The following is a 15694-nucleotide window of genomic DNA, read 5'->3' on the forward strand; positions in this document are numbered from 1 at the left end:
GCTGAAAATTAGCTGCCACCACTTAAATCCACCCTGCAAACTTTACACCTGGTATATGCTACGCGATACATTTTCATTCACCTATTGAGATGTGTTGAGGTGATCACCGACATCTTGTAACTGCATCGGGTCTACGTGCAAGAGGTCATTTTTATAGTAGTATACAGTTTCCATACTCCAACACAATAGCGTTTTTGCTCAGCACGATCCCAATAGGGTGCTGAAAGGTGTGACAAACTAAGGTGCTCTACTCTCGCAGTTCATGCATCTCCTCCGCTGCAAGGTGTCTAGAGAATTGCGCCTAAAGCATCTTAAAACGTCAACACTCTGCTTTGTAGCGGCTGCTTCCCTTAGCGAACAAGTAGTTGGTTTCATTCAGCGGATGCTAGATGCCAAAATCAAGGTCAAATGGTTGGTGCAACACTCTTATTTCTTCTAACCGTTTCTTCTACGAAGTACACACTACCACGTGTTGTGCGTTAAATATTAGAATGTTATTACCGTTCTCCCCATGATCCCACTTTAACGGCGGAGGACGCTCTGCTCTGGCTGCCTGGTAACGCCCATATGGGCGTGAAATTTGCTGCCCAGTTATGTTAACCATCTGCTCGGTCGGGGAACTATAATGCAAGAACAGGCGTGTTGTGCAACACCAGGGCTAACTTGCACACTGAAACGCAAAAACAGTTGAGATCATGCATGTAGCAGCGCAGCTGCAGAAGTTGCGAAGACATGATCTAGTCTTTCTCTGCTAGCGACGTCACGTGGGATCTTACCGAGTGCGCAGTGTGAGCAAGCGACAAGCACATCTGTCTTCCTGCTTCGTGGAAAGCTTTACTAACCGGCCACAGAGCACTGACTGAAACGACGATTCTATTCCTATGGGGAAATTGGACGCTTGCGTTTGCGCTGTAAGCCGAGAGGGAAAAATGTTTCGCTAGAAAAGGGCCATCGCAGCCTCCCTACAAGCACGCAGGCTGGACCTGCTCGAGCCGGCCTGGATGGAAAGCCCACGCAAGCGGTGCAACCGTGAAGAAGATATATGAGCTTGGATGGATGAAAGAGGACGATGGCGGGTTGAGCTATTACAGGCAACGGTTAGGAAACAACGCTGTGAGACGGCGGCATGCTGTTACAATCTATCACCAGGAAAGCCGTATCGGAAGCACTTAACTTTATTCCCGTGTCTTTGTTAAGGTTTCGAGAATGCGTCGGCCTCACTGACCAATCCCAGCAAACCATCATCACTCACTTGTTGCGCGCAGGAGAGAGGGATAATCGCCCGTAGCCAATGGTGACGATAACGCAGGTGACCAGGCGGAGCTTCGAATGGCGATAGTGATATATAGTCACACGGGCTGACTGAATGATGCCAGAGAAATGATGCGCAGTTTTGACGGAGCGGTTTCCGAAAGTTGAATTTTCTTTAAAGTTAGATCTTCCCTACGATTACAACGTAACCTGCAGCGCCTCTCCTCCAACCTTCTGCGCCATACGTCGCGGCATTCCCAAAATGGTGCATTACACTTAGCTCGGAGGTTCGATTTTGGGTCACGGCGGCCGCATTACCGTGGAGAAAAATAACTAAAAACACGTCAAAAAAACTCCCGGAGTTTGAAATTAGCCTTAATCACAGCTAGCCGAATAACGCCGATGTTAGTTTTGCGCACAAAATATCCGTATTTACGGTGCTTTTTTTCTTTATTGTTTTCTACCATGGTTACACCCAATATATGTCTCGTATCCATCCGTAGTTGCTGCGGCCGGTGAGCACAGAAGTCGACTTTCCGATTATAAGCATTCGACGGCCTTCGATCTGAACCAAGAAAGCGACTGGCCGCACCGCGCTTGCACGTTGTTATCGTCTAACGCGACCGATGATTTCGTCTATTAGAAAATTTGACCTCTATCTCGTATGCCCACAGTCTTTGCATTTGAGCTTTTCTCTTCCTACCTACTATCGGGGGCAAAAGTCTGTGGACTAAGCAAATCTGCAACCAAAGCGCTTAACTTTCGTGCCGGCCAGTAGTCTCGGATCACACCTGTTGATGCGAAGGTTGGACTTATATGTATTTCTTTCGTGTTTGCTAGAGAAATGAGGTGATAATTCGTTTACACCGTGCTTATAGTCCAAAATCGTCAGACGTACGGTGCAGAGACTTTCGTCCCCGATAGTACACGAGCAGCTCTCGAACAGCACATAGCCACGCGCTTCTCTGTCAGGATTCACGTGATACTCATTAGAGTGAAGCTTATAATTGCGCTAGCCGGTGGGGCGAAACTGATCACATAATGGGCGCTGCTAGAAATCGTCACCAACGAGGTTTTGTTTATTCAGTAATAGGCACCGCATGCCAGACACTTGCTCAATATCGCCCCACACGCGTCTGGGTGCCCTACTTCGCGCAGCAAATTACAGCAGTGGACCAGCGCCCGCTGTGGCACGAAAGCCCCGCTTTGGAAAACGAGCCTCACCGCACCGCCAAACGTAAATTTCGCGCAGCTGATGCTTGAGACGCGTCGAGGTGTGCTACCTGCCGCCACGCGACAGGCATGCAGCATACGGCATGTATACGTTCCTCCTCGGCTCTAACGTCTGGTCACAAACGTGCATGTTACGTGACAATCGGTAACGTTGCACAACGTGCTTCACCACAACTAGTTCACATGAAAATAGGGACACACGGGTGGGGCTCCTGGCAGCAAAGTGGTGACTCTCTTGGACTATGCAGTGAAGAGGCAGAAATGGCTCGTCTTTAAATAGTGCGTATACACTTTTCTACGCGAATCACTGGAACTGCTCACGTAGTTGCGGCGAGCCTTCCTGGAGCATTCTCCGACGTGCCTCCTTCGCTACCCGCCGATCTACTTCCGAAGCTCACAGGGGAAGGAGCAGAGGCTCTTACATTTTTCTCCCTGTTATATGCACCCGAACCATCCGGCTCAGGCGACCATAAATGTCGCATACTCCGGGGCATCCAGTCCTCATTTCACGTGTATGTTGTGACCGAGGCGCACATGGACCTCACAAGTGGACACCGCAATTTTCATTTACGACATTCACGACGCCATTACACTCACAAAATCATCAAGCTATCAAAGAAACGTCAAATTCTGTAAGGGCGTTCACAGCAGTGGAAAGAAAGCATGCGGGAACGCTGGTGTCGCTCCCGCGCAGCGGACACAGCTACGCTGCACCCAACATAATCGAGGCGAGGTATATTACCGACACTCACGCGGACCCGTGCCGGCGGCGCATTAGAGGCCGCACGCCACGGACGGCCCGGCTGAGGTCACTGACACGCTGCTTCAACTAAGCCGCAGGCTTGCTCCGGTGGCCTGGTGTGCACGTTGACGCCTCGGGTAAGGAAACTAATCAATGGGCCGCGGCCCATCGCCTGAGAAGCTATCCAGGCCCTGTGGCGCGTGTGGCGATGAGTCTTAGTGATGCCGAGACTTCGCTTCGCGGCAGCATCTCCCCCTCGTTCCCGACCGAGGCTGCCAACAGGGCGTCATTTTTCTCCTTGCCGTTTTCTTGCCGCTGCCTTATATGGAGGCCAGGGAGATATAAATGAGTCCAGGGTTCTGGCGAAGTAGATACATCTTTCGCGGGCGTAATCGGGGCGGTGGTGGTGTTCCTAAGTAGGGCAAAACAGCCCATCACTCCCGGCCCTGCGCTCCGTCCGTGCCACCGAGTTCGCTTCCCCTGCTTTTCTCAACCTTTGCATCAGCCCAGCGCCCTGAGCCGCGCACGTCTGCACTTTTACCTTCCCGTACATCGGTGGATGCTTGATCAGATCAAAAGTAGACACAGTTTCCGGACAAAAGCTGCACAGTGTGACGAGTTGAAAACCTCATTTTTGCCCCGCGTAAGAGGAAGAACGACCGGACATGATTGTGCTGCATCTAGGCTTCAGGACTGAAGATGCTCTGCTATTGGGCACGTCCCACGAAGCCAATGCACGGCGAAACCACGTGAACTCGTGCGCGCAGCAGAGCAATATTCATAGCAATATTCGCGCCGTTGTGTAATTGTAAGGTGGGACAGGAGCACGTGCAATTGCTGATTGCAGCACAGGACACCGAAACCGAGTCGGATCTTTAGACGCGTCAGTAGCGCTCAGCGGCGAAGCTGCGTGGTAGCGGTGCGCAACCACTATTTGCGCTGAACATCCGTTTGGGGCCCAAATGACACACTTGCGGTTGCTGTCCATCACAAGTACGCGGCGTTTTTTTCGGAGCACATATGTGATCAATGTCTGGCCGTACGGCACCAGACATGTCACGCCGATCGCGCGTTGGTCCGCAAGAAAGCCTGACGCATCAGCTGGCGCCATGCGCCCCATTTGGTAGCGCGCGATGATGTAGTGGTGGAAGGCAGAGGAGACGACCATGGATGCCCGACTCCCGGTGAAAGTCGCTAAGGAGATCATCAGTATCCCATCGACGCTTAACAAATAATCGACTCGGTGTACTGGCGGGCAACCATTGACTACGAGCCAGAGACGGCAGAAAGCGATCGATCTTCGGAAATTATCGACTCGGACAGCAATCGGCAGTGGAGAAAGAGGCCGGCACCCTATCAGTCGTCACCGTGAACGGACTTTACACACAGCCTCCACAGAAAGGCGCAACCGCGAACAAAGCATAGCAAGCTAGTAAGCACTAAAAAAAAAAAAAAAAAAAAAAAAAAAAAAAAAAAAAAAACCATAAAACGACGCACACAGACTGCCGAATTCTTCATCGTGCCATGCTGGATTAAACGGAGCGGTTTGCTACACTTTGCCGGATTTCTGCAGTGCTCCTTTAACCCTTTAACTTCAGCACACACGGAACTGTTAGCGAAAACGTGGCTCTTGGATTGGCGATAGAAAGAACATACTTCAGTCAACGAGCGCTGTCGCGCTAACCAAAAGTGAGCTCGACAAAAGCGCTGCGGGGGACGATCGAAGCGGCGAACACCTGCATTGGCTCTGCTGCCGGCAAGCGGAAAGAGGAAGTCCCGCCGCCGAGAGCTCCGGAAAGAGCCCGCGCCTGCCCGCGCCGCGACTGCTCAAGCGACGCCTATTGCTAAATCGCAGAGCGAGGATGCGGCAGCAACCCAAAGATGCCACAGGCAACCGCTCGGCGACGTCGCAAGGTCGTCGTGAATTGGTCTAATGCTTGCGAGGTTTCGACAGCTCGCGACCACAGCGACGACGGCACTAGGGGAGCGCGGTCGCGGACATCAGCGTATGGTGCACTTCGCGCTGCACTGCGCTTATGACGACCATAAAGCGGTTCCCCAGAGGCGCTCGCGACGTCCCCGAGGCGAGTTTCTTGCCTATACTTGAGTGATTTTATCTGTTCGCTTTTCTTATTCATTCCATTTTGAACCTATTCGTCGAAATACAAACATCGGTACTGCGTTGTGGCTTCTTTAGACCAAGATATCTGTTTCGAGCTGCCAGGCGACATCACCAAGATGCCCACATCAAGTGATTAGACTTACAAGCATGGCGCAATGGCAATGGCCCAGCGCAACTCTATTCAGCGTGATATTGCATCGCAGCGGAAGGCCCCTAATACAAATGATGCACATACTTTACTGTCAAACTTTTCACTGGCTTCCGAATTTCAAGTGGTCCAGTAGATTACAGAAAGTCCACAGGACACTAAACTTGAGAAGACGACTTTCACGGTCCAAGCCGAGTTGTCTTTACAACTGCGGTTATGAGCATGCATCTGTAGCGTTCGCTAATTGCTTTATGTATACGTTGCCCCTTCACACACACACACACACACACACACACACACACACACACACACACACACACACACACACACACACACACACACACACACACACACACACACACACACACACACACACACACACACACACACACACACACACACACACACACACATACATACATACATACATATATATATATATATATATATATATATATATATATATATATATATATATAATAGAGCGAAGGGTACGCTTCATTTAAAGAAACATTTTATTAGACTCGACGTTTCGATCGGAGACCGATCTTTCTCAAGATCGGTCGACCGATCGAGAAAGATCGGTTTCCGATCGAAACGTCGAGTCTAATAAAATGTTTCTTTAAATGAAGCGTACCCTTCGCTCTATTATTTTTTAAGCGGCCAAGTACGTTAATTGTTCTCGCATCCTATATATATATATATATATATATATATATATATATATATATATATATAGTGTCCCTTTATTTTAGTGTCCCTATATATATATATATATATATATATATATATATATATATATATATATATATATATATATATATATATATATATATATGAAAAGCAAGGCGTCCGTGTGCTGTGCGATGTCAGCGCACGTTAAAGAACCCCAGGTGGTCGAAATTTCCGGAGTCCTCCACTACGGCGTCTCTCATAGCCTGAGTTGCTTTGGGACGTTAAACCCCACAAACCAAACCAACCATATGTAGTGTCCCTTTATTTTTTTTGGTAAACGCAAAAAGACCGACCGAGGACGCTATATCACACCCGCTACCAACGTAATCCGAATCAACGCGTGCTCACACCGGAAGTGCGTGGAAACACAGTGTGCGCCGTAGCACAGCAACAACGGCGTCGCTCATCCTCGTTGCACGCGTGGTCCGGTGCACGCTGGTGATGTTGCTCAGCGTGCACAAAAGGGATACGTGGACACCCGTGGCCATTCCTTGTTTTCGCGCGGACAAGAAAAGGAGAGAAATTAAGCAAAAGAACTACTCGCGCACAATGCACTCTTTGTCAGCGAGTTGGAATCATATCTCTGCAGCACACACACCGTCCGAAGTTCAGGGAACTTGGAAAAGAGAAGCCAGCTTTGTTCTTGTCTTTTGAGAAACGGGAGCATTGGCCGCCTCGTAGACACGAGTGCTAATCAAGTGCAATAGTGCATATTTAATTTCTTATTCGTTTACGTGACAGGCAATAAGACACGCGAAGCCGTTAATTTAGAAATGTAGTGATTCTTAAGCTGTTCATACGGAAGCTCTAACTCCCGACTAACTAATCTCACTAACTCAACTCATCTCAAGGCGGTGTTTTTTTTTTTGTTTTTTTTTTTTTTTTTCTCCTAAGTAGACTAGCTGGGGGCTCTTTCCGTTCGGCATGCCCTCTCACCCTTCTCTCTCCCCTCGTTTTACGGCGAGAGCCGTTATACGGAGCCGACCTTGCACCTGCTTGAAACCGTGGGTCGTATCATTCGGCTGGTGTTTATTAAAGACGCCACTTCCGGAGGCTGTTCCTCCAGTGGGCGCACATCCGGGCCCCCAACACACACACACACACACACACACACACACACACACACACACACACACACACACACACACACACACACACACACACACACACACACACACACACACACACACACACACACAAGGAATGCTGACCGGCTGGTGGAGAAGATTTTCGTACAGTGGCCACAGCGAGCCAACCGCAGTGAGCATACCTTTACACTCCGATCTCGGACGAGTCTCGTATTACTGGAAGACCGAGCGGCAGCTAGCGTGTAGGAAGCGTAAGCACGAAGGAGCCGCACCTGCATGCGCGTCACACTTGCGAGAAATAACCGCTTTCGCCGAATCTTTTAGCTAATCTGCGGTTTATCGTGTGAAATATTTTATGAGGTGAACTGCGGACGTTCTCGATTTACTGAAAAGTTGTGCCTCTCTTAGTCCCATGCCTAAGGATGCTCATAGAGCCCGATAGCGGCCAGCAGGGTTCGTGCGTCAGCTGACGACTGTTGGGACATTGCGCAGCATGCAGAGTAAAGGCGGCCTGGGTAAACACCACACCTCTCGCCGGCCGATTAAATCGCTTAGGTAACGGAATTCAAGCGTACCCATCTGGCAACGTCGTCCTCATCGTGTTGTCGGTGCGTCGCTACAGAATTTAGTTCAGCTTTTGCGCATTCGAGCTGGTTTAAGCACGATGCACCTGGATTGTTTTCTATATTACCTGTGTATGAAGTGCCGTAAGACAGTTTATATACCAGGCGCTAGAGCGTCTTGATTCACACCCGCTGACAGAGATTTTCGTACAGTCGCCGCAGCGATCACCGGCGGTAAGGACCTGCCAGGGACTGCTCCGTTTCATGAGTGTTCGGCCTGCGCACGATAGGCTATGACCTTGCCGCAAGCTTTAGATTCTTAGTTCATTTTCTCCTACACCTTTGTATCCCTTCAGCCCTTTCCCTCAATGCAGCGTATACAGCAACGCGATTTCTTCTCCCGGTTCGTCTTTCCTCCTGCTACTTCTCCTGTGATAAAAAGCAATGTTGAAGAGTGTGTTCAATTTAATCAGTGTCGCTACAGTCGTTCTGCTCAATGAGGGCCGCTTTTTTTTTTTTTTTTTTAGTTCTAATGACACAGTAACCATTCGATTTGCACGCATCTTATTCGCTGCCAGGAGCGCTGAGTCGACCTTCATTCTTTGTATACGCACGCTCCGATGTCTCGAACCTTTGTGCTCCTCCTGACGTGAGGCGCGGAATAAATCTGCGGGCCCTTTATCTCACCATCTATGAGCGCAGCCGCGGAACTTAAACAAATCAGCGATAAGCTGGAGAGTCAACAGACTTCGGGCGCAGCGGGGCCAACAAAGTTCTCCCGGAGACGACGCGACGAGCCTTTGTCGGGCTCGCGCCTCTCGTTTCCGATTCTCACGATTAGGGTATACAGGTTTGCGACGGCCGCGATAGCGGGGATAATTCTGGCTTCGTTCACGGGCGCCGCGTATTTTATTCCCGGTCAGATAGATGTATATCTCTAGACGTTTGGACAAGTGCCACGGGAAGCTGGAAGAAAGTTCACACCATGAAGAAGGTTAAGCTTGACTTGGGCTTAAGCAGAGACGTAATATAACTGCCTCATCTTAAAATGGCATTCGGCGAAAGCTATGGAAGAGTACACCTGCGCTTTTCCTTCTTATGCACAAGTGTTAGAGAGATCGAGGGACGCCAAGAACGAAGCTCAGTGGCTTTATTGCATTCGCTTACGAAATGTTTACTTTCAGTGACCATATGCTAAAGCCATGAAACGCCGTGAGTGCAATCGGATACAGCTCAAGAGCGAAGCGGCAGATACGCCTCCGAGGAGGATCTCCAGTAAAATGCGTCAAAGATTCTCATGACGTCACGGATAATGTTTATGTAGTCTATCTATTTTCATTCATACGGCTAACCTCCTTATGAGGACCATTACAGGAGAAGAAACATTTAAAAATACAAGCCCAATTCGCATCGCTAAAATATACTCAATAAAACAGAATTACAAACTTGCACAACAATCCTGCAAGAACATGCTTATACCTATCTCAAAATTTTCTACATCTGTCTGGCCAACAACATCGCTTGGTAACTGGTTCCAGATTACTACTGCGTTGGGAAAAAAGGAGTAGCGATACAGATCAACACGATTTGTAACAGGTTGTATGTAATACTTTACAATGATTTTTGCGTGGGCAACATTTAGGATGAGGTATAACATAGTATATATTAGTTCTTAATTATCACCCATTATCAGAAAAAGAAAGTTCAAATTTCTAGGCTTCTTCTTATTTATAGTCATTCTAATCGCGCTGTTTTAACATTTTTGTGACCGAATTAGTGCGGCGATATTTAAAAAATATAAAAGGCGCTGAAATCCTTTATAATATTCCCAGTTTCTGTTTTAAACCTTTTCGTTGCGGACTCCACGCTGTACTTGCGTATTCTATAATTGGCCACACAAATTTCTTGTCGCCAGTCAATTTAATTTCTCTAGTCGCACTGGGCAACTTTTTTCGTTTCTATTAGGCTTTTAGATAGGTATTTTCGATAAGGCTGCGGCAATTAAGATTATGTGTTAGTGTCACTCTCTAATATTTGAAGCACTTCGTCTAAAGAATTCTCACTGATATTACATTGAAAGGGTATAACATTCTGCTTTAATTACATACATGTAAGTTGATTTTTGGTCGCTGATTTCCATGTCCCATTTCAGGCACCATGAGTTTAACGACTGAAGGCACCTGTTAATTTTAATCTCATCTGCTGGGTTAGCTGCAGCAGAATAAATTAAACAATCACCGGCAAAAAGTTTAAATTTGGCAGGCGGTCCAACGATAGCAGGAATATCATTTTTATTCGTACATTGCGCTCACAAGGCGTGAGATGAAGTTGAAGAGCGGAGCCACCCGTTCTGAGTAGCGCGGCTCTCAAACTCTGTGCACAAATTAGTTTTACCTATCGCAGATTCGTATAGCAATATATAACAAATACAAAAGTGGACCTAAAACTAAGCCCTATGGTACCCCCGACAGAATTTACGCTTTTCAAATTCTATGCTTTCCATTCTGACAATTTGATAGCGGTTATCAAAATGACTTAATCCATATCACTATGTAGTTTTACTGATTCCTAACCTGCGCAGTTTAAGAAGAAGTTTACAATAGGGAACTTCATTGAAAGCATTCGAGAAGTCTACACATGCCACATCTCCTGCCGACGATTGTCTATAACCTCAAAAAAGTAGCTGACTCTTTCAATCAACTGTATCACTGTAAAAATGGCACTCCAAACATCATGTTGAATAGGCACAATACATCGCTTATTTATAATAATAATTAAAAAAAAATGAAGGGTGTGTTTAGCTACTGTGTTCGAAACCTTGTAATATACGGAAGTGAACTGGCCGATAGTTCTTTTAGTGATCCTACGTGCAGGATTAGTTGTCTTGTATGTTCCTCTGCCGACTGACACTGGAAAAGACGGGCCACAGGGAGTATCTCTTGAAATCCACAGATGGGGCCATCGACTGTTTCAGCTAAGCGCGTATAACCTAGTTTACAATCTGCACTCAACGACTCCGCTAAAGAAAGGAAACGCATGGCGCCGGTAGGGTGTCCATCTTGGTTGACATTCATTTATTTTTTTTTCGACGGAGCACAATCACTAGATTGCAGAGGAATAAACGAAATCACCCAAACCGTGACGCCATAACTCACGCAAAATAAAGCGTAAAGGAAGCATGACCGTATTTTAAGGCGTCGCAAAACTCGCACTTTCTGCACGTTCGTCTGCGGCGCACTTACGCTGAAAGTGCAGCGCGTGCGCGCTTATGTCGTCGCTCGGAGGCTCTCGGAAGAGAACCCTCGATGCTGCTCCAGTTACCCGATGGTCATTCCGACTGACAGTCGGGGTAACGACCGTCAAAGTCGCCCGTGCGGAAATGTGCAACTGGCTGCCGAAACGATCGACAGCGCGTTCCTTCTGGAGTACCCCCGTGTGCAACCGGCATTATTTGAACTCTCCGAAGCAGCTGCACAGTCCCCACTGTTTTACGCGCCCATTCGAACTTTACGCGAACGCGGTGACGCTCCTGACGCTCCCGGCCAACAAAGCACCGGGACGGGCAAGTCGGATGCGCGCTTCACTCGAGTGTCTTCCGTCCTATGGTGAGTGTCTCTGCTGCATTCCGCCGTACTCGGAATGCCGCGCGTAGATTCCCAGCAACCCAGATCGATCGGCGGTTGCGCCGCATTCTCTTATCTCCTTCTATCTTTACAAACAATGCCGGCGGCTTTCACCTGGAATAAGATGCCAGCAAAAACAAAGACACCATTCACATAAGACCACACTTCTCCAGGCGTAGGGAAGCCTCGAGTTGCTTCGCTACACACAAGCACGAGTGCTGCTGAGCTGCAAAGATACTGGAGGCGGAAGAGGTCCGCACGAGCTAGGCTGTTTGTCTACTACGCGTGCTAGTACGCGTAATGTTCGCTCTCGTAACGCGACGCTGGGCATCTGATGCTCCCCGTACTTAGAGTTGCGGTGGCGAACCTTTCTTCCTTCATTACGGGGGTTCAGGAAAGCTCGTATAAGCAGAAAAAAAAAAAATATATATATGCAGCATATTATTATATATGTATAACTTACGTACTTCATTGCTCACTCCTTTCAGCGGCGCTCGGCAACACGTGCAGTATGCATGTCTTCTATTTAGGGCCAGGACATGGGAAATCCACAGGTACGTTTCCTGTTTACCAGCGATATTTGTCGGACGTGTACTAGGCTGATACAAACGCCTGCACCCGCACGAAATGCCGAGAGGACAAAGCTCCCTTCCGATGGTTAGAGTAGCAGGTCGGAAAACGAAGGCACCCGTCGGACGTTATCGACTCTTGTTGGTCAGCACGTCCTCTGGTATTCCCGCGAACAAATGCGACGAACGCGTCAGCGTAGACAACCCTTTCACAGGCAGCTTGCAGCGGCATAAATATACAACAAGCCTCCTGATTCCATTGTTTTGAATATAACACTGGTAAGGGAGCACTGAGCAGGAAGTGAGTGCCCGTGTTCTTCGTCTCCTATGATAAAGCACTATACACCGCTGCTCACTCATCGCGGCAGTGAGAACGCGTGGTATCCGGAAAACTGCGCTGTAGTAGAACTGCAGACGCTTCGTGAGGCGCTCGAAACGCTTCTGAACTTATCTAATTCGCTTGTCGCCCTTTTCTGCGACGAACGACAGCGATTTATTTCTCAAGCTACTGCAAAGTTCTGAAAAGTCGTCTAGAAAACGCGTTCACTTTTAACTAAGCGGAAAGGGTCGGATGCACCGATTACGTGTACATGCATAGCCTCACTTATGTGCGACACATGCTAGTAATATATAGCATACTCGGCTATGTATGACTATTTCAGTCTACATGTCAAAATAAGCCTTTAGAATATCCTTTATTACGGTTTTAGTAAGGACACCAGCATTAGTAGCCAGCCGGTGTGAGTAAGGCTGGCTTACACGGACCTGTACACGGACCTGTACTCGAATGACGCGCTGGCACAGCATCTCAGACATTCAACCGCAACGAAAGAAGCCGCAGGTTCTTTTCAGTCTGATCCGCAGTTTGACGTGGAGGGTGGCAACATATGCGGGGACGAAAGAGAGTGCACTGATATTTTCGGGGCACGTAGAAGGCGCCAGTCCTGCTCACAGTTAACTTCTGCGCCCATCGAATGCGACGTGCCCCGTCTGCAGCAATTTGAGGAAAACGGAACGCCTGAAATCGAGTACAGCACAATGCCACCCAAAATTTCAGTAGTTTGTGCTGGCCGGGGCAGTGAAGTCGGGCGCTTGCGAATTATATTTGAGGGGCGTCTCGGCTATGTGCTGCCTTACGTGGCTGATTCCTCCGCGTTCCAGCACGCCGACCGACTACTAAGAAGCTTTTCATGAGAATATAAAGGCAAGAATTTGCCCAAAAAGTATTCCATGTGGAAATTCGATCAGGTAGAAGCAGTGATGCGGGTTGGTGGTAATAAATGCCGACAAGCCAAGGAAACAACGAGAGAAAATTAGAAGGAAAACCTGTTGTTTAGCTCTCCTCTTTCCCGTTTTCGAGCAATAAACATAAATGAAAAAGACATCCCAAACTTACAATGTGGGAAAAATATAAAAGGCATATGGCAAGTAATGCACCCGTCATATACGAAAAAAGAAAAGAAATAAAAACTGACGGGAGCATCCAGAAGGAGTTGGAGAAACCCATACCCGTTGACATCTTCACGATAACCTTTATGGATATTTCCGATCTTTACAAGGCTGGTCACGCCACATTTCTCTCCGTCTTCCAAGCCAGCACGCGTGTGATCTTGCTGTCCAGGAGGCGAGTGAGAACTTTTATATCTTTCCTCGTCATGTCGTCATCTACTGGCTCCAGGAGTACGCCTCTGGAATTCGGTTTTGCGGCATCCTGCAAGAGCGAGGCAGGCAGCTGGCAGCGATTATTAGCGGCGTGATCCATTAAAAACAACGTGTCGACAGCGCCGATGGGAGGATTCAGCCGTGGTATGCCTAGACACTGGCAGCGCGCGTGCGGGGCCATTCCTCGCGTTGAGAAACCGAAACCAGACGGAGGCAGCAGCAGACGGTTTGTTTACGCACCGCGCCAACACAAGAACGAGCAGTCAACGCACTTGACGTTGCGTGTGCGTGCGTGTTTCTTTTAACACACGGACGCACACACACACGCACTTAGACACACAGAGCCTTACAGTGGAGAGCAGGCGCAATAAAAGAGCCTCCGCGCGCTATAATATAATAACGTGCGCAGCAGCTGTCAACCGCGTTGTAAAGGCAACAGCTGCGGGCGAGCAGACGACGCGCAGCAACAAAAATGCGGCGACTAGCGCGAATAACATCCAGTCTCGAGGGCAGCAAACACTGCACAGGCACCTCGTGCAACGTCGAGAGTTGAGCGGTCTTCGCGTAGTACGTCCACTCTATGGTAAGGCGCCGTGGTATTTTCGAAACGCAGCACCGCGCACGACCTCGCAGGTAGTACGTGCGGTTTGCCGTAACCGCCGCGACACCACGACGCCGTCACGGCCAGGAAAAAAAGTGGCCAAGCAGGCGGGCTCGTTATCGCCGGCGGGTCGACTGTACCGAGACGGCTACCACGGAGCGGCTGATAGAGGTGTGCCGCGGATCTCCGTCCGATACAAATGAGCGCGTGCTTTTACAGCCAGAAATTTGCCCAAGGCTCACCTGGCAGCATGACTTGTGAGATGGCAGAGTCCACTGGACTACTTCAGAGTCGTTGCCAAAGGTACTGGAAGGCGTTGATTATCCTACACTTGAGCGATGCGGATTGTTTCTGGAGATGCGCCAGTCACGAGAGACGCCGCAAAGGGCCTGGACCACCAAGTTGAGCCCGTGTGTCCAGCACGCACGAACAGCAGTCGAGAGTTCTCAGCACGCGGATAAGAGTCGGAAGTCCGCAGCTACCACTGGGCGTGTTCCGCACAAGCCAACACGAACACCGTCATGTGCATTCGCTCTTGCTCAGATGGCCGGGAGAGCGCACGACACACGCCGGCGCGGGAATCGCCTCCGAAGCACGTTGCCGAAGCGAACTTGCCGGGCTCGCGCGGCAGAAGAGCAGCGGCGCTGCGCTAAACGGCTGAGTGAGCGAGAGTGTGCTCTCATCCGGACTTCTCGGAGAGGCTGCTGAGGAGCGCTCGCGTCGCGCCATCTGTTGCTGAGCGCAAAAGCCGACCTGCTTCATACGGGAGAGAGTGGGTGCGAAGGGTGCGGTGAAAGCTTTTCCAGCGAAGCGCGTTGTTCGTAACGGTCCCGAGCTGGAACTGAACAGTGTCATCTGTCCGCGCAACAGTTACGCGTGTTGAGCAAGCTTATGCACTCTACTCAGCACGAGAAAGGGCCAAATCGACCTATGTGCTTGGAGGAAACGGATGACGGTAGCGGTGATCGTCCCTATTCTGGGAAACCCTCGAAAAGTACAGGCGCAATGGTCGGGGGAATTGCTTTCGCGAAATTTGTTGGCTTGCTTCAGCAGAGGTCGGCAAGGCTCGGATCAATCGGAAATATGACGCGGCCGCTCGTAATGTTCGCAAGCCTTCTCGATACGGAGTACAGGCGGAGAGTCTCAATTGCCCTTAGGTTTTGTCCTCAAAGCAACAGGCCCAGCCCCATCAAGAGCGTTCGCGAAAGAATACCACTGATCCAAATCTCCACATGCGACGCTTCGTAGAGGCAATAAATTTTAATAAACAAACGCATCATTGGCCTTTAACCTCGCACTTTTCGCGTTCTTTCTAACATTCCACGTATTCTTTTGGTGCGTTTGTTTTAAAATGGTA

At 49.1% G+C, this 15694-nt stretch overlaps 1 protein-coding gene across 3 annotated transcripts in view; it reads right to left on the bottom strand.

The window, feature by feature from the left end:
- Pde11 (Phosphodiesterase 11) overlaps nt 1-14989 on the bottom strand; it is a 475368-nt gene extending 460379 nt beyond the window's left edge. For all 3 annotated transcript variants that reach the window (XM_084588987.1, XM_084588988.1, XM_084588986.1), the window contains exon 1: nt 14580-14989. In XM_084588987.1, coding sequence (XP_084445113.1) covers nt 14580-14589 — 10 coding nt within the window. In that variant the 5' untranslated portion in view covers nt 14590-14989. The remainder of the gene's footprint in view (nt 1-14579) is intronic.
- Nucleotides 14990-15694: the final 705 nt, after the last annotated feature.

The sequence above is a fragment of the Amblyomma maculatum genome, chromosome 1, assembly GCF_055883805.1.
Source record: "Amblyomma maculatum isolate TAMU_Amacu chromosome 1, ASM5588380v1, whole genome shotgun sequence".
Classification (NCBI taxonomy): domain Eukaryota; kingdom Metazoa; phylum Arthropoda; class Arachnida; order Ixodida; family Ixodidae; genus Amblyomma; species Amblyomma maculatum.